This window comes from Leucoraja erinacea, chromosome 22 (assembly GCF_028641065.1).
Source record: "Leucoraja erinacea ecotype New England chromosome 22, Leri_hhj_1, whole genome shotgun sequence".
NCBI classification, from domain to species: domain Eukaryota; kingdom Metazoa; phylum Chordata; class Chondrichthyes; order Rajiformes; family Rajidae; genus Leucoraja; species Leucoraja erinaceus.
In genome coordinates, this window is record NC_073398.1 from 31,378,628 (window position 1) to 31,403,117 (window position 24,490).

At 40.3% G+C, this 24,490-nt stretch overlaps 1 protein-coding gene across 1 annotated transcript in view; it reads right to left on the minus strand.

Moving 5' to 3' along the window:
* The window catches only part of mkln1 (muskelin 1, intracellular mediator containing kelch motifs), an 89,245-nt gene that overhangs the window by 35,091 nt on the left and 29,664 nt on the right, over positions 1–24,490 (minus strand). Inside the window, 6 exon segments of the mRNA XM_055653393.1 lie at positions 11,641–11,753; positions 19,234–19,299; positions 21,475–21,552; positions 22,986–23,025; positions 23,027–23,179; positions 24,254–24,363. Coding sequence (XP_055509368.1) covers positions 11,641–11,753; positions 19,234–19,299; positions 21,475–21,552; positions 22,986–23,025; positions 23,027–23,179; positions 24,254–24,363 — 560 coding nt within the window.

A 24,490-nucleotide genomic window follows, 5' to 3' on the forward strand; every position in this document is an offset into this window, starting at 1 on the left:
ACGTCGGCGGCTCCAGGGAGGGGGGGACAGCAAGACACAGCAGCAGGTGAGAGGGGCTCGCCGATGGACCTTGCAAGGCAGGAGTGGAATCAGAAGCAGAGGCTCTAAACGGCCGGGGAGATGATGGGTACCGGGGAGGTCAATCCATTCACATTAAGTTTACATTTTATATATATATTTTTTTTAAGTTCCTGGCTCTCAATGGTGCTTTAGAGAAATGGGAGGGGTATCATTAGCGGGCCAAAGGTCGTTTCATTGTCGTTTCATTATGACGCGTCTTCTGTTGGCTTGGAAAAGCAGATAATCCACAAAGGTTCTGGAACTGATGGTGCTGGAAAATCGGTATTCAACCTGTGACTGAAAATCTGATCATGAACTCACTGCTGCTTGTATAATCTTGAAAACTGGCAGGTCACATTTCCCACAACTGTAACAATACTGCAAGTGTTTCAGCTGTGTAGTCCTAACGATATAAAAGTCTGCAAAAATTCAAGTGCTTTCTTTAACGTTCAATGTTGTTTTAAAATTATTACTCTTGTAGGAATTATGTCCAGACTCAATCCTAGTATTTTTAAGATCGCACAAAAAATATTTTCTAACCAACATCTGCTGCTCTGGACTGTGGCGCATCAGGCCAGATGGCGCTATCCAAACAGCCCTTTGCTGTAAATTGGTGCAGCCATTGTGCCAAATGAATCAGAGCCCAGACTGAACCCAGTTTGTACCAAAAAAGCACCGGTTGTCTGAAAGCAGTTTCACAACCTCCGCAGCCACCAGTGAAAGTCACTGCAGTGTAACGGGCCCCGAAACATAATATGACTGATTGAATGGGGAAGCCAGGCAAGAAATCTATATATATAGTACTATATATATATATAGTACTTATACAAGTTGCCGGTCAAAAATCTCAAGACAGAAGGATGATCAAATGAGAGCGGATGTTGGGGGGGGGGGGGGGGGGGGGGGAGAAAGAACTTCCATGTTTACAATCCCTTTAACATTTCACGGGCCACACCAGCTGACTATCTTTGAACATTTTAACTGCTCATGAATGCTGCCAAGAAGAAACACTGGCAATAATGCATTCCTCTAGCCACTAGGGGGCGAAATATGATCAGGCTTTGACACTGGAAGTGCTAATTGTCCTTTCTAACTTTCTCAGGCAAGGAAACTAAGAACTCCTTTACTCAAAAGCTAGCTCCATGGGGAAACAAGGCGTACAAGGTTTTCACATAATTATCCTACAAAGGTACGGCAAAATATATATATAGAATATGTTCTAAAGAATTTCCTGGGGGTTATACAGTGCCCTGCATAACGTTTGGGACAAAGACCCATCATTTATTTATTTGCCTCTGTTCTCCACAATTTGAGATTTGTAATAGAAAAAAAATCACGTGGTTAAAGTGCACATTGTCAGATTTTAATAAAGGCCATTTTTATACATTTTGGTTTCAGCATGTAGAGATTACGGCTGTGTTTATACATAGTCCCCCCATTTCAGGGCACCATAATGTTTTGGACACAGCAGTGTCATGTTTAGTCTTTTGATGCATATCCTTTGACTGCTTGAAGTCTGTGATTTATGGAGACTTGTTGCTGGGTGTCTTCTCTGATGATGCTCTGCCAGGCCAGTATTACAACCATCTTTAGCTTATGCTTGTTTTGGGGGGTAATCCCCTTCAGATTTCTCTTCAGCATATAAAAGGCATGCTCAATTGGGTTCAGATCAGGTGATTACCTTGGCCACTCAAGAATTGACCATTTTTTAAGCTTTGAAAAACTCCTTTGTTGCTTCAGCAGTATTTTTAGGATCATTGGCTTGCTGTAGAATGAACCGCCGGCCAATGAGTTTTGAGGCATTTGTTTAAACTTGAGCAGATAGGATGTGTCTATACATTTCAGAATTCATTATGCCACTGCTATTTGCAGTTGTATCATCAATGAAGATAAGTGAGCCAGTACCTTCAGCAGCCATACATGCCCAGGCCATAACACCCCCACCACAGTGTTTCACAGATGAGGTGGTATGCTTTGGATCTTGGGAAGTTCCTTCTCTCCTCCATACTTTGCTCTTGCCATCACTCTGATATAAGTTAATATTCGTCTCAGCTGTCCACAAGACATTTTTCGAGAACTGTGGTTGCTCTTTTACTGTAACCAGCCCATCCTATTTTTGCGGCTAACCAGTGGTTTGCATCTTGCAGTGTAGCTTCTGTATTTCTGTTCATGAAGTCTTCTGCAGACAGTGGTCATTGACAAATCCACACCTGACTCCTGAGAGTGTTTCTGATCTGTCGGCCAGGTGTTTGGGGTTTTTCCTTTATTATAGAGAGAATTCTTCTGTCATCAGCTGTGGAGGTGTTCCTTGGCCTGCCAGTCCCTTTGCGATTAGCAAGCTCACCGGTGCTCTCTTTCTTCTTAATGATGTTCCAAACAGTTGATTTTGGTAAGCGTAAGGATTGGCCGATGTCTCTCCAACAGTTTTATTCTTGTTTCTCAGTCCCATAATGGCTTTGTTGACTTTCATTGGCACAACTTTGGTCCTCATGTTGATAAACATCAATAAAAGTTTCCACAGGTGATGGAAAGACTGGAGGAAAGACTAGGTACTGAGAGCTATCTTATACCTGCAATTAAACACACCTGAGCAATTCCAAACACCTTTGAACCATGTGTCCCAAACACAATGGTTGGGGGGTGGGGGAGGGACCATGTATAAACACAGCTGTAATTTCTACATGGTGAAACCAAAATGTATAAAAAAATACCCTTTCATAAAATCTGAGAATGTGCACTTTAACCACATGTGATTTATTTCTATTACAAATCTCAAATTGTGGAGTACAGAGGCAAATAAATAGATGATGGGTCTTTGTCTCAAATGTTATTGAGGTCACTGTATAAACATAAGGAGCTACTCAATCTTTCAGAGCCTTCTTTTGAAAATATTGGAAAATGTCAGATTGTTTGAGGTATGTAGGAGTGTGAATGCTGCCTTTTATTAAAATGGATTTCTTTTCGAAAACAAGATAAGGCTGAAACAGATATTCCCTCAAAAAGTCACCCAAATTCAAAGGCAAAGTTCTTTGCGCCTATTTTATTGTTAACAGGGAACTATTTCATTAACTTTTTCATGCAAGTATGCAGTGAGAAAATACAAAACAGAGGGAAGTAGAAACAAGGAACTGCAGATGCTGGTCTACAAATTAAAAAAAAATTATAGTCAGTCAGCGGGTCAGGCATCTCTGGAGAACAAGGAGAGGTGCTGTTTTAGAAACATAGGAACATAGAAATTAGGTGCAGGAGTAGGCCATTCGGCCCTTCGAGCCTGCACCGCCATTCAATATGATCATGGCTGATCATCCAACTCAGTATCCCGTACCTGCCTTCTCTCCATACCCCCCCTGATCCCCTTAGTTTTGGGTCAGGACCCTTCTTCATACTGAAGCACTTTGTGTCTTTCGTTTTTATACTAAAACAAAATCCAATTTAATCTCTGATATATTAACTAGTAATGACATTGCCCGGTTTCCAGTTTGGCAAGTGATAGGAATTGGGAGGAAAAGGACTAACCAGTAATCCTGCCACAGATACTAATTACCAACTCGTGGTGAGTGAACATGGTTGTTAAAAATTATAATCATCGCTGATGTTGCACAGCAAGCATTCTATTCACTGGCTGGACTTCCACAAAAAAAATAACGCTGCATAGGGTTATGCAATTCTACAAAGATTCACACCGGTCTGGGCAAAATGTTTACATTCACACATAATTGCTGCCAAACCAGGTAAATTCTTGCTTGAACATTAACACATTTTTATTCCAAATTCACAAAAACCAGCATAGGATAAACCCAACATAGTGGTAGGAAGGCTATTATATTGATCAATTATGTATTCATTTCTTCTCTCTCCCTCCCTCCCAACGCAATGACTTAACTTCAAGGAAAATTTGGCGTGTCCAGGTGATGTGCAAAGACAAAACAAAACTAAATTAGCACTTCTCCCAATAGCAAGCCAATACAAGCTGGTTTCACAATGTGGGTAAGTCAATAATAACTTGCTCACAAGATGCTACAAATGTGATTATGACCACAAACACATTTACCTATGTTTGTTAATGGTTAAATATTGGCCAGAACATAGCGACAAACGTCACTCTCTCTAAAATGTTGTCAAGAACCGATAGCCATATATTACCAGGGTAGACAAAAATGCTGGAGAAACTCAGCGGGTGAGGCAGCATCTATGGAGCGAAGGAAATAGGCAACGTTTCGGGTCGAAACCCTCCTTCAGACTGATGTGAGGGTGGGGTGGGGGGTCGGGAAGAAGAAAGGAAGAGGAGGAGCTAGTGGGTTGAGGGAGAGCTGAGATGGGGAGGAGAAAGTAGGGGTTATCCGAACTTAGAGAAGTCAATGTTCATACCGCTGAGGTGCAGACTGCCCAAGCGAAATATGAGGTGCTGCTCCTCCAATTTACGGTGGTCCTCACTCTGGCCATGGAGGAGGCCCAGGACAGAAAGGTCGGATTCGGAATGGGAGGGGGAGTTGAAGTGCTGAGCCACCGGGAGATCAGGTTGGTTATTGCGAACCGAGCAGAGGTGTTCGGCGAAGCGGTCGCCAAGCTTATGCTTGGTCTCACCGATGTAGAGCAGCTGACATCTAGAGTAGCGGATGCAATAGATGAGGTTGGAGCAGGTGCAGGTGAACCTATGCCGCACCTGGAAAGACTACTTGGGTCCTTGAATGGAGTCAAGGAGGGAGATAAATCGACAAGTGTAGCATTTCTTGCGGTTGCAAGGTAAAGTGCCCGGAGAGGGGGTGGTTCGGAAAGGAAGGGACAAATTGACCAGGGAGTTTGGCAAATAGCTCGCCACCAAAGGATCGCTCTTGAAGTGTTGGAACTCTTTAATTTTCAATACATGTGTAATCTTGTTTTCATCTTTGTTGGCATCCATTTTAAATAGATTCATGATATTTTCTTCCTTTGGATGATTCACTGGTTTTGAACAACACCCACATTATTTTGCTGGATTTGTGTCCACTGCTCATCTCCCAGAAAAGTTATTACTTTTTCCATGGTCCAAGTGACAAAAAGAAAAAACCTACACTTAGGTTCACAGCCCCATCCTGTCAACGAGGCTGGCGTATTGAGCTCCATTAAAGATTTGCACTATGTTACCAGTTCTGTCCAAGAATCTGACCCTGCTGGACATCTTAATTTACAGCATACATTTTTTGTTTTAAATGAACAAACTTAGATGGTTTTCTCTGGAGCATCGGAGCCTGAGGCGAGACCCAATAGAAGTATATAAAATTATGAGTCTGAACCTATTTTCCTGTGTGTAAATGTCAAAGACTTGGGGCATAGCTTCAAGGTGAGAGAAGCAGCTTCAAGGAAACATGTTTTATTTTTACAGCATGTCATGGGTACATGGAACGCGCTTCCAGAGATGGTGGAAGCAGATATGATAGGGACATTTGGTATGATCTGGTACTTTCTTTGTCACATGTACGGAGGTACAATGAAATTCCTTTTTGTATACTGTTCAGTAAAAGTATCACTCTATATAAGAAATTAGATACATATTAAGATAAGCATCTCAGATACTGTTCAAGTCGATAGCAGCAATACACTGAGACAGTTTACAAAGTTGCCAGTTTGTCAGCATTTTCAAGTCTTAGTTGTAAGAAGTGCAGGGATCTTGATCCGAACATGAAGGTCTGTTATCCTGGCGGCGTTGCAGGCACGGCCTGGCCAAGAGTAGCCGTGGTGTCCCCCGGCGCTGCTCCACCGCGACTTCCAGGCTGCTGAAGGGCCTCCAGCGGCCCAATCCCCCGTGTAGGCCGTGCACTCCCTCCCGCAGCCGGTCTGCTAACCTACTTTCCCAGGTGGATTCCCAGGGTCCTCGATCTGCAGCGGGCGAGCCGGGCCTTCCGGGCGTGTTCCGGGTCTGTGGTGTGGGTCCTCTGCCTGTGACGGGTAGGCCGCCGGTTTGGGCGGGCAAGTCCCGGGTCTCCGGCGGGCCAGCTCGACCTTCCAAGCTGGTCCTCAGTCTATGCGCCACGGTGCTCCTCACGATATTCCCGATGCGCATGCGGCGTGTCTCTCCCTGCTCTGCCGGTGACTAGGCCTGGTCGGCTCCACACCGGCAACTGGGCCTGGTCCAGCAAGGCTGTGCAGCATCCATCGGGTGCTCCCTTCTGCGCAGCGCGTTTGGATAGGCACATGGATATGCAGGGTATGAAGGAATATGGATCACATGCAGGCAGAGGAGAATAGCTTCAGCTCGGACATTATGGACATTTGATTTGAGAATTAAGGGACAGAAGTTTAGGGGTAACATGAGGGGAAACTTCTTTACTCAGAGAGTGGTAACTGTGTGGAATGAGCTTCCAGTGGAAGTGGTGGAGGCAGGTTCGATTTTATCATTTAAAAATAAATTGGATACGTATATGGACGGGAAAGGAATAGAGGGTTATGGTCTGAGTGCAGGTAGATGGGACTAGGGGAGAATAAATGTTTGGCATGGACTAGAAGGGCCGAGATGGCCTGATTCCGTGCTGTAATTGTTATATGTTATATGGTTATATGGCCAAAAGGGCCTTTTGCTATGCTGTATTGTTCTATGGTCTATGTGAACAGGCACAGAAATGATCCTTTACTCTGACCAGAACACAGAGTCTCTCTATTAACACCACACCTAACTCTGAAGTTCCGCGCCAATACTGCTGCAGATAAACTCGTGTGCCATTTCAGAAGAAACACTGTCCAGTCAAGAAGTGTTCTTTTTCAGTATTGTCCATTTATAAAGGCATTTGATATTCCAGGAGAAATTTAAAATAATCCAGTAACACAAACTAGTTGGTCATTAAACTAATTACTGTTTCCAGGACCATGTCATATAATGCACTATCCATTATAAAACACCTACAAATGGCAATTTATTATTAAAACTTGGGTTTCTTCACTACATATGGCACTGATATAAATACCAGTTGCTTTCTCCCCCCCCCCCCCCCCCCCCCCCCCCCAGATATTTACAAGCAGGAAAGAGCCAAGGGCTAATGTAAAGGCTTTGAAATTCATTGCCCAAGAACAATTTTTGATCACTGGCTGAATTTCAAACATCATTCAGAAATCTTAAGTGGGCGCTGCAATATTTTCCAAAATAAAAATAGAAAATACTGGGGGGAAAAATCAAGCCAGGCAACATTTAAGGAAAGAGAAACAAGGTCCAGAATCCTGTTGTAATTAAGAAAGAGCGAAGCAAGTTAGTCTTGGTCTCAAAAAGGTGGGGTAGGGCAATGAATGAGTAGAACAAATGGAAATTCAGGGTGAAATAATGCGGCAATTCAGCAAAAGTTAAAATCAGCTTAAGCTTTGTGATCTGTGGAACATGTTGTTATATTATGCTGAGCAGACCACAAGGAAAACAAAAGGAAATAAGGAACAGTTGACAAAAAGTTTGTCCTCTCTTTCATATTAAGAAAGAGTGTGCTAATTACCTAGAGCTGGAGAATTTGAAACAGAATCCTGCAACATCATTTTATTAACTAGTAAGAAGTTCAAATCCCACTCTCGTATCTAGGAAAATGAATATACTGGTTTGTGAAATGTCATCTTGAATCTACCAGACCAGCCATGGTTGAACCTTCATTTCACCAACCAGAATCCTATCTTTCAGGAAAATCTCAGAATGGAAAAAGTATCCCAATCCGAAACGTTACCTATTCCTTTTCTCCAGAGAAGTTGCCTGACCCCTGAATTACTCCAGGATTTTGTATCTATCTACCAAATCTATCATTCAAAGCCATATATATATATAATATATATGCAGTTTCAGACTCATGGTAACAGCATTTGTGATCAAATGTCCTCAATGTGCCTGATGGCTGGATCAAAAGTACCAAGTATTGTGGGACCATCTTCACTACAGTTCTTTTGCAACAATTCAAGAATTTACTTCGAGAATCTTTTTGGGCAGGTCAAAAAATGCCGACATTTAATGTGATAACTTGGGAGGTATGGTTGAGTCTGCACAACATGCAACATACACCTTTATAACGTATAAAAAAATGAACAGATGAAACAATGGGGGGAAATTTTCTCATGATATTCAAAGACACCGAATCAATTTCTGACTGACAGACCCATTACTGATAGAATGATTGGGTCAAATTCACCTTCAACATTCAAAAAGATAACAATATACACACATCATTTACATTTAATTGTTTACTAATTTGGAGCTACATATTTCACGCCCACAACCCATTATTGGAACCGACAGCCTGTCTGAAGTGGAGTGAAATAAATTTAGTGTATAAAAAAGAACTGCAGATGCTGGTTTAAATCGAAGGCAGACACAAAATGCTGGAGTAACTCAGCGGGATGAGGCAGCATCTCAGGGGAGAAGGAATGGGTGACGTTTTGGGTCAAGACCCTTCTTCAGACTGATGTCAGGGACAAAGATAGAATGTAGGTGGAGACCATATGGGCGACTAATTTGATCACAGAAGCCACCAATAATTTTCCTCACAGTAAGAGATCTTTCAAATACCAATTTAACATTGAAGATCTGTCTGTACTCCATCTCCAACATCCTCAAGCTTCCTCATCTCAGTGCACAATTTTTCTCAACCCTTTAACACATTACTATCATGTACAATATTGTCTAAATAAATGTTTCCATGAGTCCTACGAACTTGCGGATGCTCACTGGTCTCAGTAGTAACATAAAAAGAGCAATAATTTTAAAAGTTCCTTTGTTAAATCATCATCATTTACCAGTGAGAAAAATCTTTTATACATCAGTCCATGGACCACTGAATTGTTGAAACATAAAACAAAAGTGTGCTAGTCGAGTATGGGAATATCTCATTGCTTTTACTGAAAACCAATTTATCACAGAGATGTTTGTCAAAAGAATTAAATGTATATATAAATACAAACAATATCAATTAACAAAGCAAAAAAAAAATGTAGAAGATATAAAAGGGAAAGACTGTTCCAGGAAGGATCTTTTGTCTATGTGGAGCTTCATAATATGATGTATTACTGTAAATACAAACAAAAATCCCAGAAATATATAAATCAACTAGTTTGGAATCTAATCACTAGGTTTGGGGGTTTCATAGAAATAGCTAAAACGTAACTTTACATACATTTGATAGAAATTATATGTGAACCTTCGATTTGATAACCCCAGCAATAACCATATAACCATATAACAATTACAGCACGGAAACAGGCCATCTCGGCCCTACAAGTCCGTGCCGAACAACTTTTTTCCCCCTTAGTCCCACCTGCCTGCACTCATACCATAACCCTCCATTCCCTTCTCATCCATATGCCTATCCAATTTATTTTTAAATGATACCAATGAACCTGCCTCCACCACTTCCACTGGAAGCTCATTTCACACCGCTACCACTCTCTGAGTAAAGAAGTTCCCCCCTCATATTACCCCTAAACTTCTGTCCCTTAATTTTGAAGTCATGTCCTCTTGTTTGAATTCCAGATTTGGTCTCACCAATGCCTTGTACAATTTTAACATTACATCCCAGCTTCTATACTCATAGAAAAATAGAAACTATTTTTTTTCTCATCTCTCATCCCATGCAAACCACTTATTTTTAATTTAAAAATTACTTGCATATTTAATCTGGTATTAACCCAAAACACTTCAGCCGTTTTGTCACTTCATTTGCATCACTTATTTTGAGGTTTAAAGTTGAACACTAATTATTAAAACTCACTTGATAAAAGATACCCATGACCTTCTTTCTTTCCTTGCTGGAAGTACAGGAGAAGTGCAAGTAAACTAGTTTGAACTAAACTTATCTCCAAGTACCGTCAGTGCAGCAGGAGCAAATATGAAATATTTCTATAGCACCTATGGCAAAAATAAGCAACTCAGATGAAAATAAAACAGGTCTGTCCAATCTGTAGGTGGGGTAGTGAGCCGATTGCAGCATGAACAATCTTCTGCAGATGGAATGCGAGCACTTATTTCAAGTGGGCTAAAATACAAAAACAGGGATGTAATGCTGAGGCTCTACAAGGCGCTGGCCGGGCTGCATTTGGGGTATTGTGTGCAATTTTGGGCACCATATCTGAGGACGGATGTGCTGGCTGCGGAGAGGATCCAGAGGATGTTTATGAGAATGATCCCAGGAATGAGTGGGTTAACATATGATGAACATTTGACAGCACTGAGCCCGTACTCGCTGGAGTTTAGAAGAACGAGGGGGGGACCTCATTGAAACATATCGAATAGTGAAAGGCTTGGATAGAGTGGATGTGGAGAGGATGTTTCCACTAGTGGGACCAGAATTAAAGGATGCACCTTTCAGGTGGGATTTCTTCAGAGGGAGGTGAATCTGTGGAATTCTTTGCCACAGAAGGCTGTGGAGGCCAAGTCAATGGATATTTTTAAGGCAGAGGTAGATAAATTTGGGTGTCAAGGGTTATGGGGAGAAGGCAGGAGAATGGGGATAGGGGGTGGGATAGATCAGCCATGATTGAATGTTGGAGTGGACTTGATGAGCCAAATGGTCTAATTCTGCTCCTATCAGTTATGACCTTATGGAACTAGAATGGTTCTGTGAAAACAAGTTTAATTGAGTAACAGGAAGTGCATGTTATTCTGAACTCAGCAGGTGGTTAAGTACACATTTCATTTTTTTGTGCAAGAACCGATTCATGTTTAATTTTGCTTCCATTATGAAGATACAAAGCAGGCAGCACAAATGCAAAACAGATTAATTTATTTTTCCAGATTGATTGTGTTCTTGGCAAGAAAGAATTTCTGGTGCACACAAAAGATTCAATGGGAAGTCTCTCTTTCTAGACATCTTGGGCTGAATAAGAATTTGAATGCAGTAACGCAGAATATTGCAGAACTCAAGGCAGGAATCTTGAATTATTGAAGCAGAGGTTCAATCGTTGTATTCTCGCCGGCATCAGGATCAACAGGGCTCATGAACTCGATCAACAATGTTTGTGTGGAGCACAAAATTCTGAACAAAGGATGATCGATCCACTTCTCAGAGAATCATAGTCACACAGCAGGGTAACAGACCCTATGGACCAACTAGTCCATGCTGACAAGGATGCCCAATCTACACTTACCCCACCTGCCCACGTTTGGCCCATATCCCTCAAAACCTTTCCTATCCATGTACCTGCCCAAATATATTATAAATGTTATTATAGTACGTGCCAACTCTATTGGAACTGTTTACTAACATTTTTCTCCACAGGGGTGAAGATCAAAGGGTAAATCAAGTAAGAAAAAGAAAAAACAGATTATTGAAACGCACTGAAACTCGAGGGTCTTGAAAAGAGAAGAGTGCAGGAGCATAGTTTGCAAGGAAGTGTGAATACAGTGGAAAATATTGAGAATCAGACCGAGCTGATGGGACAACTGCATTATCTCACCACTAAAGTAAGTCGCCCTGCAAGTATGAATTGAGTTACAATTACACCCTCTTAAACACAGCACAACTCCATCAATGAATCTTGATATGCAGCTCGGAGGTATCTAACTACCGTCATAAGTGCTCAATGACAGATAAACCTTATTCTACTTATATTCCTATCTGGTAGTATTTTTTAATGCAAAACACTTACCTCTTTCTCAGTATCTCTAGATATAAAAGTCCACTGGTTTTCTTTAACACTGTAGGCCCAGAAATCTGCCAAATCCTGCGTTCCATCCCAACCACCAAATAAATAGACTGTTTCTGCAAAGAAAAAGTGGTTGAAAACAAAGTTACACAAAGTCACGCATGTTTAAAGGTCACAGCACTAATGTGGCATGCCTCACGTCACATATTCAAAAACGCTTTGTCACAGTTGGCATCGGGAAATGCTTTAAATCACCAAACCTGGTTCATTTTCAAGAATAGAGTAGGTCACGGTCAAACTGAAATATATTTGTTTTACTTAATTTCATCTCTAGAATCAGGGGAAGAGGGAGTGAATACAACTGTCTAAAATAGGAGATAAAATTGCAACTCAAAAAGCACTGAATGGTTGATATTTCACGAAGATCAAGGAAAGTACCGAAACACTTAAAAAAGAGAAAACTGCTAAATTATTGCAAAACGGAGCCTTATTCTCCTTTGACACAAACTACCATTTTCAAACAAGATTAACTGAATGAAGAGAAGGCAACTAACTGCATATAACCATGCGTTCAATGCTTCCAGAAATAAATGTAACACAGTGCATGCAGTATGGAGACCACTATAAATAGATACCACCCCCCCTCCCAGTTCTCAAATTCAGAGCAACATGACTGCAGGTTATTTCAGAAGAGGGAGGAGGGAATCACATAGTATGTGCCAACAAGATTTGTAATTAAAGGCTACGGCCAATTTATATTTTCGCTTTCACATGTTTTCCATTTCCTCACTAAGCAACTCAGAAGAGGGCAGGGGGAGGGGAAAAGAATAAGGAAAAAGAAACAGTCAGCTATCATTGTGTTTTTAAAGCAAGTTACAATAGTTCATTAACTACAATTATGCCCTTCAACAACACGCTGAGTGTTTCAATTGAGAAAAGGCCTTCAATGTTAATACATTTGCAGTAACATCACAACAGCCTTATTGAACACAAATCTGGCATAATTTTCCACTTCCTTATGCAGGACTGCGGCAAATTCTGAAAAGCCAGCAGACAACAACCCCCCCCCACCCCAACCACCTCTACTCAGGCTGTGTGTCTTTTCAATTTGGAATCAACTGCAATTCTTTGTGGAAACGCACTATTCGGGATGCTTCCTCCACTGGGTTTACCAGTGGCAAAATCTCTTGGACCTTGCAACTCCAGTACAACACTCTTCTTCCAGCTGTCCATTTTCAGTTCATGCGAAGATGCGGGGGCTCTCTGGCATTGAATAGACTCAGTAGTAATCCATTCTTTATTCTTCCACATCCTCCTTGCAAGCTTACCAACCACCATACCAAAAAAAAATGAACATGAACCTGCTCCAGGAATTGACTGGCCATCCATCCTGGAGGCTCAAAAATCTGTTTAGTTTGAACATAGTGTCTAGTTGTATACAGTTCTGTGGGATGTAGAATTCCAGAGCCACAACCCTCAAGAATAAACACATCTGTCTTTCTCTGAGGCTCTCCCTCCGATCTCAAACGACCCCATAAAGGAAACAATCCCATTGCATCTGCCTGATTAAATCCCCTCAAAAACTGGAGTTTTAGTAATATCACACTTCATTCTTCTGGGGTTGTGAATGAAGACATTTGGTTCAAACCTTTGTCAGAAGAAATCACCACCCAATCCCAGAAATCAGGTGATTCAAGTTAGCTGCATCACGAAAATAACAAATCTATCCTCCATGATCAAAACTGCATTCAGTAATCCTGATATAGTTGTAAAGCTCTGTGCTGGTTACATCAAGAATTCCATACGATTGCAATCCATTCCCTTGTAATTAAGGCAAATATTCAATCCTTACTTTACCAATGTCTTAAACTTTACTAGATAATTCCCAGTTCTCATTTAAAACATATTAAATTCAGATCACCCAGACCATTGTGTTTCAGTAACCGCATTAATAATGTTATAGATCTGTCGAGAAATGACAGCAATAAAACGCAAGCCAGATAAAGACATTTCATTATAGATACGCAGAATCAATAGGTGAAGATGATGGTGAATTGCAATCATCACAAACATGTTTGTTGAACGTTTATATTCTAAGAGCTTTCCCTATTAAACTAGATATTTTGCCTTATCCCCTTGTCCAGGCACAGGTGGTTAACTTGGTACATAATCCAATTCTAACCAGCATTCCTGTACAAATTCTAAGAAAGCACATTCGTGGGCGCTTTTTGCTTTGCATAGTTTGTGACCTAAAAATCATCCATACTGGTGCCTGCCATTATAATATATAGCTACTGACTGAGTATTCGCTCCCCAGTGCGCTGTGTGACGTCAGTAACTATTGCTATCGTTGCTATTGGCAGCAGTCTAGCTTGTTTGAAGTGATTCCAGAGATCTTAATACTCAAAATATCCAGCAGAAAGACAAAAAGGTTTTGAATCAAAACAAATGGATACATCCAAATAAATGTATTATTATTTTTCTTGTGATTTTTTTTTAACGATACTGCTGTACGGGAAATTCATTTCGTTGTCTCAAAGTGAGGCAACAACAATAAAATTTGAATACAAGAATACAAGAATACAAGAATAAAACCTCATATCAAACTTATTTCTGTGGCAAAAGCCTTTGAATTCCACACGAGAGGAACAAAAAAATATCAGAAAATCAATTCAACATAGTACCTGGTTAAAAAACTCCTTTCAGCTTTTAAGATTATGGCTTCAATTCAGGAAATTCAGAGGGAGATGGAATAAAAACCTCTGAATAAGTCAGAACTCTCCTTTGTATTGTGAACTTTTTACAATCGCCAGCCATTTACCTTATTCCATCTTCTGGAGTATTGATTGGTGTGGCAACGACTAAACTGTCAATTGAGCCTAAATGCAGTGAAGTGAACTAGTCCAATTTACACAGTTCATCTATTCCACGCCACCTTCACAACGAAACTTGCAGCCCTGACTAACCACACATCCAGCAAATAATCCTCAAACTAAAATTGTGGATAGATGCATACAAAATGATTTTACATATATGAAACAATTTTCTGATGTACATGAACTGTGAAAGATCATGAATACAGAGATTAGACTGATGTTACTTGTCAAAAAGGACAGCAAGTTACTTTGAGCAAGATCATTATTTATTTGCACAGTTTACCCTGGAATCAACAAGGCGCCAGTCGTATCTAATCTTGTGTTGTACAGAAAAATGCAATATATAGCAATTATCATGAAACTCAAAAATAAAAGTTAATATGAAGTTTCCGCATTTGGACGCCCCAATTTAAAGAAAGAGAGAAAGAAAGAAAGAAAGGGAAATGGGGAAAGAGAAATGGGGAGAGAGAAAGCGAGAGCGAGATATATATATATATATAAAATAAAACAAGGCCAGTTACACTAATCTATGCTGTTCCTCAAGCAGATGTCATGCATCACTGGAACAGCAGAGAAGGTTGAAAATAGGAGGGAGCAGGACAGAGAATTAAGATGAAAGGCAACTAGAATCTCAAGGTCACCACAGCAGCCTGTGCATCCAGTCAGCTGACATTTTAATCCCTACCCCAGTCCCACATGGAGCTGTGTCTTGGGACTCGTATTGTGTTCCAACCATACCCAATGTGAACATGAGAAAAGCTGGTAACTCAAAATGTGGTCTACAACCTCCCAAAATGTTCTCCTCTTTCCAACCCTCCATCTTTCTAGAACTTAAAACTCACTTGTATTCTCATTTTTCTAGTCAAAGAAAGAGACCAGAAGAAACACCAGGAAAGGTGTATAAAATCATGAGAGGAAGAGATTGGGTAGATGCACACAGTCGCTTGCCCAGAGTAAGGGAATCGAGGTTTAAGGTGAAGGGGAAAAGATTGAATAGGAATCTGAGGGACAGGTTTTTCACATATAGGGTGGTGGGTGTGTGGAATGAGCTGCCAGATGAGGTAGTCGAGGCAGGGACTATCGCAAGGTTTAAGAAACAGCTAGACAGGTACACGGATAGGACAGATTTGGAGAGATATGGGCCAAACACAGGCAGGTGGAACTAGTGCAGCTGGGACATGTTGGCCGGTATGGGCAAGTTGGGCTGAGGGGCCTGTTTCCATGCTGAACGACTCTATGAAGGCCATTTTGGACAAGGCAATGAGGCAGTGGTTAAAACAATGAAAGATTAGCAGGAGTTTAAAAATGAACTAATTCTGGTCACATTCGTTTATGTCCTAAAGCTTTTTACATGCCCAATAATCCAAAAATGACTGGAGCAATAGGATAGCTTAAAAATGAAAGAAATAGCAGGCAAAAGTGCAAAGAATTGAGCTGGGAGTGACATTAAAACCAAGGTGACAATGCATGCGAGAGTTAACTAGCAACTTAGAAATGTACTTTCAAAATAATTAAACATAGAATTTGAAAGGCAGCTAATATTTGTAATGGTGATCTTGAAACTGCCAGATTGTCAGGTAATTATATCGCGTTCTGTGGCTTTCAGTGTAGGAAATCTGCTTTCCTCATCAATCTGACCCAGTTGTAACTCAAATTTCCCAAAATAGTTGACATCTCAAATTATCTAACAAGTCCTGCAACTCAAGACATGAATAATAAATGGTCTAACAAGCGCACAAATGAGTTAAAACAAGGAATTTTAAAAAGCCTTCAAGGCAGAACAACGTGAGCACACTAATCTGCCCAATATTTCAAAATATTATATAAAGCAGAAGATTTCCCGCTTGAAATGTGTTACAATTGAAAAGCAGCTGCTTGTTGAACTTTTCAGAATTAACAGCAATTTAACAATATCTTTGGCTGTGAGGGAAGGAGCAAGAATGTATAGAAACAATTAGGCACTCAAATCGGCAAGGATACAAACAGCATCATTTCCAAAAATCTGGATGAAGTTTCTATTGTTCATCATATTTATAAAACACTTGACAATAGGAAAGACAGTCGCGGATCTAGGTTTGATGATAGAGAACTGATGGAGATATAACATTAAATATAAAAAACAAAGAGCAAAACTGGGGCGGCAAATAGATATTGCCGCAGGCAATGTACGGACACACACACATCCAAAAAGGATAAAGTAGCTTACTCCTAAACTAAGAGTAGTTCAAAGCAGTGGTGGACAGTCCAAAGACGCAGGGAGTGGGTCCATATACACAAACCATTGAGTGTAGAAAACTATCAATAAGGCCAAGGAACTGGAATCTGAACCGTGGAAGACTAATGGGAGGTTGCTGAATTTAATCCACAACAACACAAACACTTTAAGCAGTTCTGGAGAAATCTTGGGGATAAAATACAAACTTTGGAACCAGTGCAGTAGAGTTTAATGACTACAATATCTACACTCTGAGTGCTAAATAAAAAGGACAGATTGTACCAGTAGAAATGTGTAAAATATCACTTTATGACAAGAGGGCATCAATGTGAAGGCCATTATTTAATGCCCACTGTTAATGCCCTTGTGAAGGTGATATAAGCTGTTGTCTTGAACTGCTGCACATTGCGATAAAATCATGTGTGATAAAGGAATTTGGTGGCAAATCCACATATTTTGACAGTGACCATGAAGGGATGGCAATTTATTTTGTAGGTCAGTCTGACATATAATTTGAAGGACAACCAGCAAGTGGTAGCATTCCGTATGTTTGCCGTAACTATCTTCTTATGTTTGATAGATGCTGTAAAAGATCGTAACAGTTTGCGAGTTGTTATGCACCATTGCATTTTGTAGATGCCACACGCTGCAGTGACGTTATACTAGAGCTAAGAGTGAATCATTTGGGGTGGAAGGTTGGGAGGAAAGCTTTGTTTAAGATGACGATCAAGAAACCTGGCGTTATTGAAGCTACATTCATGCAGCAAAATGGAAGCATTCTCTCTCGAAAATTGACAACAGACAATAGGTGCAGGAGTAGGCCATTCTGCCCTTCGAACCAGCACCACCATTCACTGTGATCATGGCTGGTTTTTCACAATCAGTACCCAGTTCCTGCCTTCTCCCCATATCTTTCAGAGCTCTATCTAACTCTCTCTTGAAAGCATCCAGACAATTGGCCTCCACTGCCTTCTGAGGCAGAGAATTCCACAGATTCACAACCTTCTGTTTTTTTAGTTTTTTTTTTTAGTTTAGAGCTACAGTTGTGTGAAAATGTTTTTCCTCATCTCTGTTCTAAATGGCTTACCCCTTATTCTTAAACTGTAGCCCCTGGTTCTGGACTCCCCCAACATCGGGAACATGTTTCCTGCCTCTAGCATGTCCAAATCCTCAATAATCTTATATGTTTCAGTAAGATACCCTCTCATCCTTCTAAATTCCAGAGTGTACAAGCCCAGCCGCTCCATTCTGTCAACAAATGACAGTCACGCCATCCTGGGAATTAACCTTGTGAACCTACACTGCACTCCCTCAATAGCAAGAATGTCCTTCCTCAAATCTGGAGACCAAACTGCACACAATACTCCAGGTGTGGTCTCACTAGGGCCCTGTACAACTGCAGAAGGACTTCTTTGCTCCTGTACTTAACTCCTCTCGTTATGAATGGCCAACATGCCCTTTGCTTTCTTCACTGCCTGCTGTACCTGCATGCTTACTTTCAGTGACTGATGGACAAGGACCCCCAGATCTCATTGTACTTCCCCTTTTCCCAACTTGACACCATTCAGATAATAATCTGCCTTCCTGTTTTTGCCACCAAAGTGGATAACCTCACATTTATCCACATTAAACAAGTATCTGCAATATAAAATCTACAGTCTAAAGAAGGATCCTGACCTGAAACGTCACCTATCCATGTTCTCCAGAGAATTACACCAGCACTTTGTCCCCTTCCCATTTCTCCCTAATAGTTCTGTACTGCGCCATGTTGACAGTGTAAAGACCCAAGTGGTCAATAGGTAAATGGCTTACTTGAAGATGCCTTACCTTTAACCAACACGTAATATTTATATGGTAGACAAAAATGCTGGAGAAACTCAGCGGGTGAGGCAGCATCTATGGAGCGAAGGAATCAGGCGACGTTTTCGGGTCAAGACCCTTCTTCAGACGTATTTATATGGCGTAATATTTATATGGCTTATTTGGTTAAATCTCTAGATAACTGTAAGCCCAAGGATAGACATAGTTCTGGAGTAACTCAGCGGGTCAGGCAGCATCTCCTGAGAAAAAGGACGGATGACGTTTTGGGTTGTGATCATTCTTCAGACTGGTTGCAGGCGCTGAACCCTGGAACATTGGTGGTGAGAACCATAATAATGGTAATGAAGTTGAATATCAATGTGACGTGGTTCGGTTCTCTCTTGCTAGAAATGATCATCACCTGGCACATGTGTTACTCGTCACCTTCAAGCATTGCTACCAGAAGGCACAGGCTGCTACATTGAGTGGCGAATGAAAGTAAATAACCATTGAACATCCTCTCTTCTGATTTTATGATGGAGGGAAGTTCAATCACAGGGAGTTGGACACAGAACACTCCCCCAAGGAACTTCTCTAGCCAAGTCCCTCGAATTAAGATATTTTTTATTTGCACTTGTTTTTATTTCATGGATTAAAACTAAGATTGCGTCATTTTAACACTCGGGTTCAGTGTAGTTATCTTACCTGTTTGTACATCGATTACCATCTGATGGCCTCCCCGCATTCCAGGTCGATTGTCTTCACCATCACCTAACATTAAAAATAAACAGAATTCCTTTAGCTTGACTGCCGGCCAATGGAACTGCTGTGTCACTTTTGAAAGATGCGGAGAATACAGACAACATAGGATTGTATATGTAACTAAAGGCTTTTTCAAAGACAAGCATGAATGAATCAAGTGACATCACTCTTGCTTTGAAGTGGCACGCCAACTCCTCGACTCAGAATTCTTTTTATTCTGGATTAGAAACCAAGCAAGCTGCAGCAGCCTCCATTGGAACAAAAATTGAACATTTGTGAAGTGAGCAATACCACTGAATGGAAATCACCCACCCCCCCTCCCCAAAAAAAAAATCCTTTTCCTTTCCCACTTTATTGTGTTTAAATCACATTTACGAGGGAATAGAAGCAGTAAATTTATTCTTCAAAATTGCGATCCTCCATGTATTATTGGACCTTTTTAAAAAAAACTTACCTGAAATCACTTTGTATGTTAATTTGAATGGATCGCTACTCAATTGCTTCAGTAATTTTCAGTATCTTTACATTGTAATCAAAGTAAGGCAGACAGATAATCAAGCAGAGAAGTTCACTGCTCCGTTGTTTTAAGGTAACACCATGAACATGCATTAATAAATCACTTCAATCTTTGAGCACTGTCAGTTCTCATGTCATGTGTAAATTCAAAACAAATTTAAAAGTGAATATTGTGAATTTAGAGCAGAGCTTTCCAATTCTGCAATACATAATGGGTAACACTGTGAATTATTTAAACTATTTAAAACTATTTTAAAGTTAAAAACAGAACTCAAGTGTGATCGTTCCAAAGAAAAAATGCAGGAGGTAGGCTTTTGTGGAAATGTACTCCAACCAAGAAAGAAACAGTTTGACCCAACCTCTGCAGACTCAATGTTGTAATTTTTTATCACGAGGTGAAGCTCCTTCCACAGACACCAGGTTATATGTTTGGCATCTCTTCCAACAGATTTTAACATTGGCCAATGCATTTGTCAGTAATTTGTACAAAACAAAAAGTGAACAGTGTGAATAAGCTGTCTGCCTTACTTGATTGCAATGTAAAAATACTGAAAATTACTGAAGCTTATATTATTGTTTCCAAAATTATATTTTCGTGAAATGCAAGAAAACTTGTTTGTCCTTTCTATGGATGTTTTAAGACAAGATCTAACCAAACATGGCTAAACACAAAATGCTGGAGTAACTCAGCGGGACTGGTAGTATCTCTGGATAGAAGGAATGGGTGACGTTTCGGGTCGAGACCCTTCTTCAGACTGAGAGTTAGGGGAGAGGGGGGCACTGAGATAAAGAAGGGCAAAGTGTGAAAGCAAGACATCAAAGGAGACGAGGGCCAAGGAAAATGTACAATGGATGGATCATTCTTAGCTAGGAGAAGGTGATAACGAAGCATACAGAGATAAAAATATAATCAAGGAGACAGTCAGGATGGTCGGAGCACACGGAAGGGGGAGGAATGGAGAGAGGGAACGCAAGGGTTACTTGAAGTTAGAGGTCAATATTCATCCGCTGGGGTGTAAGCTGCCTCAGCGAAATATCAGGTGCTGTTCCTCCAATATGCGCAACTGAACATAGAGATTTTAAAATCCAGCTAATATAATTGAAACAGAAGCTATTTTACTGAATATGAACTATGAAAAATACCTGCCATGTTTCCCTACATCAAAAGCAACTGCATCTATCACTTCATGCAGCCTCACCAAAATGGGATGAGGGATAAGATACATTAAGGGATCCTTCCAATTTTGTGCATATCAGCACTTTACCCTAGTCTCTAGAATAATTCCATAAATAATATAAGATGTTCCTCAAATATTCATACAGAATAACAATCTCCCTCCGTTTCACCTGGAACATTGAACCTTTGTACAGCAATGTTAATGGCAAAATTAAGCGCTCCACTACATGGGAGTCTTAGACATGCACAAGACTTACTGTCCCCAAGGTAAATTGATGTTTCCTTACATGCTTGAACTTCTTCGCACCTACATGCTGCTTGATGAACAGACTATAAATATCTTTCAGAAAAGTTTGGACACAAACTTCATTAAATACAACAGGGGGGGACGATGAGGTTGGGGAGGGGGACACTTTCAAACCAACCCAATTAATCTTAACAAAATAGAAAGTCTATAAAATCAACATTATCACATTCCACATGTCCCATACCTTTGTTGCTTTGAGGGATGATCTGTGTCCACCGGGGCTTGTATTCTTGTTGACTAATGTACTGATTAAACAAACCATCTGCAATTAAAAGGAAACATTTTTGGGATGCTGCTACAAAATGTTACTTGCCTATTCTTTTTAATATAGTCCTTGCCCACTCATCACTTTTTTTGCATTCGAACTTCAACCGTCTTGTGAAAATAACGAGATCACTTTTGTCATACAAAATAGGTTCAAACAACCTATGACGGTCACAGACCGAGAATGATCTGAAGTTTAGTTGCAAAACTGCAAAAGGCACTCTTTGGGAAGACAGAAGACACGTTAGTGGATTAAGGTCTCCAAAAAATATTTTGACTGCTGATCACTATGAGCACTTTTACCTCTTTTGCATCCAGAAAAGAATTGACTCAAGACCCAAACAAAGATGTTCCTCGATGTTGAAAATAATACAGAAAGAGAAAACGGTTTAGTTTAAGTTGCAAAGTCCCCTTCAATATGGTTTACAGACTTGGTGGCCACATCTCCGCTATTTCCTGCACTGCTTCCATCTTTTTATCCTGTACAGTACAGTGGAATGATCTAGTTCCCCGGTCCTCATTTCCAGCCCACCAGCCCCCGCATTGACAATTTCCACCACCATATGAGATTCCATCACTAGACACCCTGTTCCCTTTGCAATTCGTTGATCTGCTCCAACCAGTCCCCTTTTTACCCAGGCACTACTTCCAATCTAATATGATCACCTCTATCTACATTGGAGAAACCAGGTGTACACTTGGCCCACTGGCATCTGCTCGGGTATTGAAAGCTAAATGATAGATTGGTAGTAGATGAAGTAGCCTTTTTGAAATGTTACTGTCGCATTATTTTTTCCAATACCATTAACAAGTGGGCCTCAGATTATTCATGTATTCCCAATCCATCAGAATTGTTAAAAAAAAAAATCACCCGAGCCATTTTGTAAATCGTAGTTTATTTATTGTTTAACATGTTGGAGCAATAATTCTTTGGGTCTTAATTTCAAGATTATTGCATAACTCCTCAGGAACTTGTTGGAAAGCAAGTGGCATTTGGTTTGGGATAAAACTCATGCATGAAAGATGACACTTCCAAGTGGAATATAAATGGCTGTATTTTGACGCAGGTTCGGAGGTGCTGCTATCCTTTCAGAAAACAACTGGGAAGAAACGGTCCCTAAATCTGGGAGAAATTAGTTTTCAAACTTCTGTACCCAGTCCCTGATGGAAGAGGGAAGAAGACGGAGTGACTGGGGCAACTCTGGCCTTTGATTATTTTCTTCCCATTGCATAAATAAAATCCCAGGCTTGTCTTATTTTGGAAACTGTGATCATGTTGCCCTTGGGAAAATACCTTCACCTTGGTAGTTATTACCATGGACTCCAAGCCCATGAAAGAATGCAACAGTTATTTATGGATATGGGTATCATTACCAATTGCTCTTTCTCACTTCATTACACACAAAAAAGCATCAGGAAAAATATACTTACCACTGACAGCTTTCTCAATCAGTCCTTCACAAGCATCAAAAATCGCCTTTCAGAACCAACTTGTCATGCAGTTCAGTTAACATTGGGTGCTCCAATGCAATCTTAGTTTTCTTCTGCAGTGACTCAAAGGCCTCAGTGTAGTTGTGCTGGCGGAAGTGTTTCAAGCATAGCCTAATGGCTTCTTGTTCACGGTACTACTGGAACATAAGCAAACAGTGAAGAACATTTTTATGCCATGAAATACTAGGTGTCCAGTAATGGGAACAAAAGTTATGAAATATGAACACTAGTTTGTTTCACCAAAATAGTAATCAGTTAGCCTTTTGCAAATGCCTGTCAATATTCACCACAGTCCATTGAGCTGTCATAATTTGAGACCTAGTAGAAGTGTGAAAGCATCATAATTTTTAGAGTTCCACTTGGGAGACCAAGGATTTTGAACATGAGAAAATCCCCCTCCTCAAAAATCCCCAAATAATATTATTTATCTACAATTTAATTCACTTCTATTGGCAATGTGTCAAAAAATATTGCCCAGCTCAGGAAGATTGTTCCCGATGTTGGGGAAGTCCAGAACAAGGGGTCACAGTTTAAGGATAAGGGGGAAATCTTTTAGGACCGAGATAAGAAAAACATTGTTCACACAGAGAGTGGTGAATCTGTGGAATTCTCTGCCACAGAAGGTAGTTGAGGCCAGTTCATTGGCTATATTTAAGAGGGAGTTAGATGTGGCCCTTGTGGCTAAGGGGATCAGGGGGTATGGAGAGAAGGCAGGTACGGGATACTGAGTTGGATGATCAGCCATGATCATATTGAATGGCGGTGCAGGCTCGAAGGGCCGAATGGCCTGCTCCTGCACTTATTTTCTATGTTTCTATTCCAACTAGAAAATATCAGTTAGACAAGATGGGTTAAAATAATTCATTAACATTTGCTTTCTGCTTCAAAATGGTTTTCAGAAACTTAAGAACGGGATTCAAATGGACTTTTTTACATTTTTGACCTGTTACAGAACAAAGGTATTTATCAAACTCCTTCTTGCATAACCTTAAAATATGCATCGATATTTTTCTAGTTTTTAATAAGGTTTAGAACCAATTCCTCTCACTGCCTACACATCATTCATGAGGCGTGAAGATTAACTAATCATCAGTGAATTCATTCTAATTATTAAAACAATGCAATCAAAACACGTGAGTTTATTTTAATTTTTAATTTCTTTGAGATAGGGAGAACGTCTTGCATATAACAAGATAGATTATTCCTACCTTGCTGTACCAGTTAAGGCAAGGTTGTACAATATCTGGTTCATCTATTCCATGTACTTCAACATACCAGATGCTGAAGTTAAAGCTGGGACCCCAAGACATTAATGGAACTGTAAAGACAAAAATGGAAAAAGGTTTTAAGCCCATATGTTGTAGTTTTACATAACCTTAAAATAACAATTTTGCCCATCATTTACTCACTTATTTAATAATTTGTATTAAATAAGTGAGTAGTTA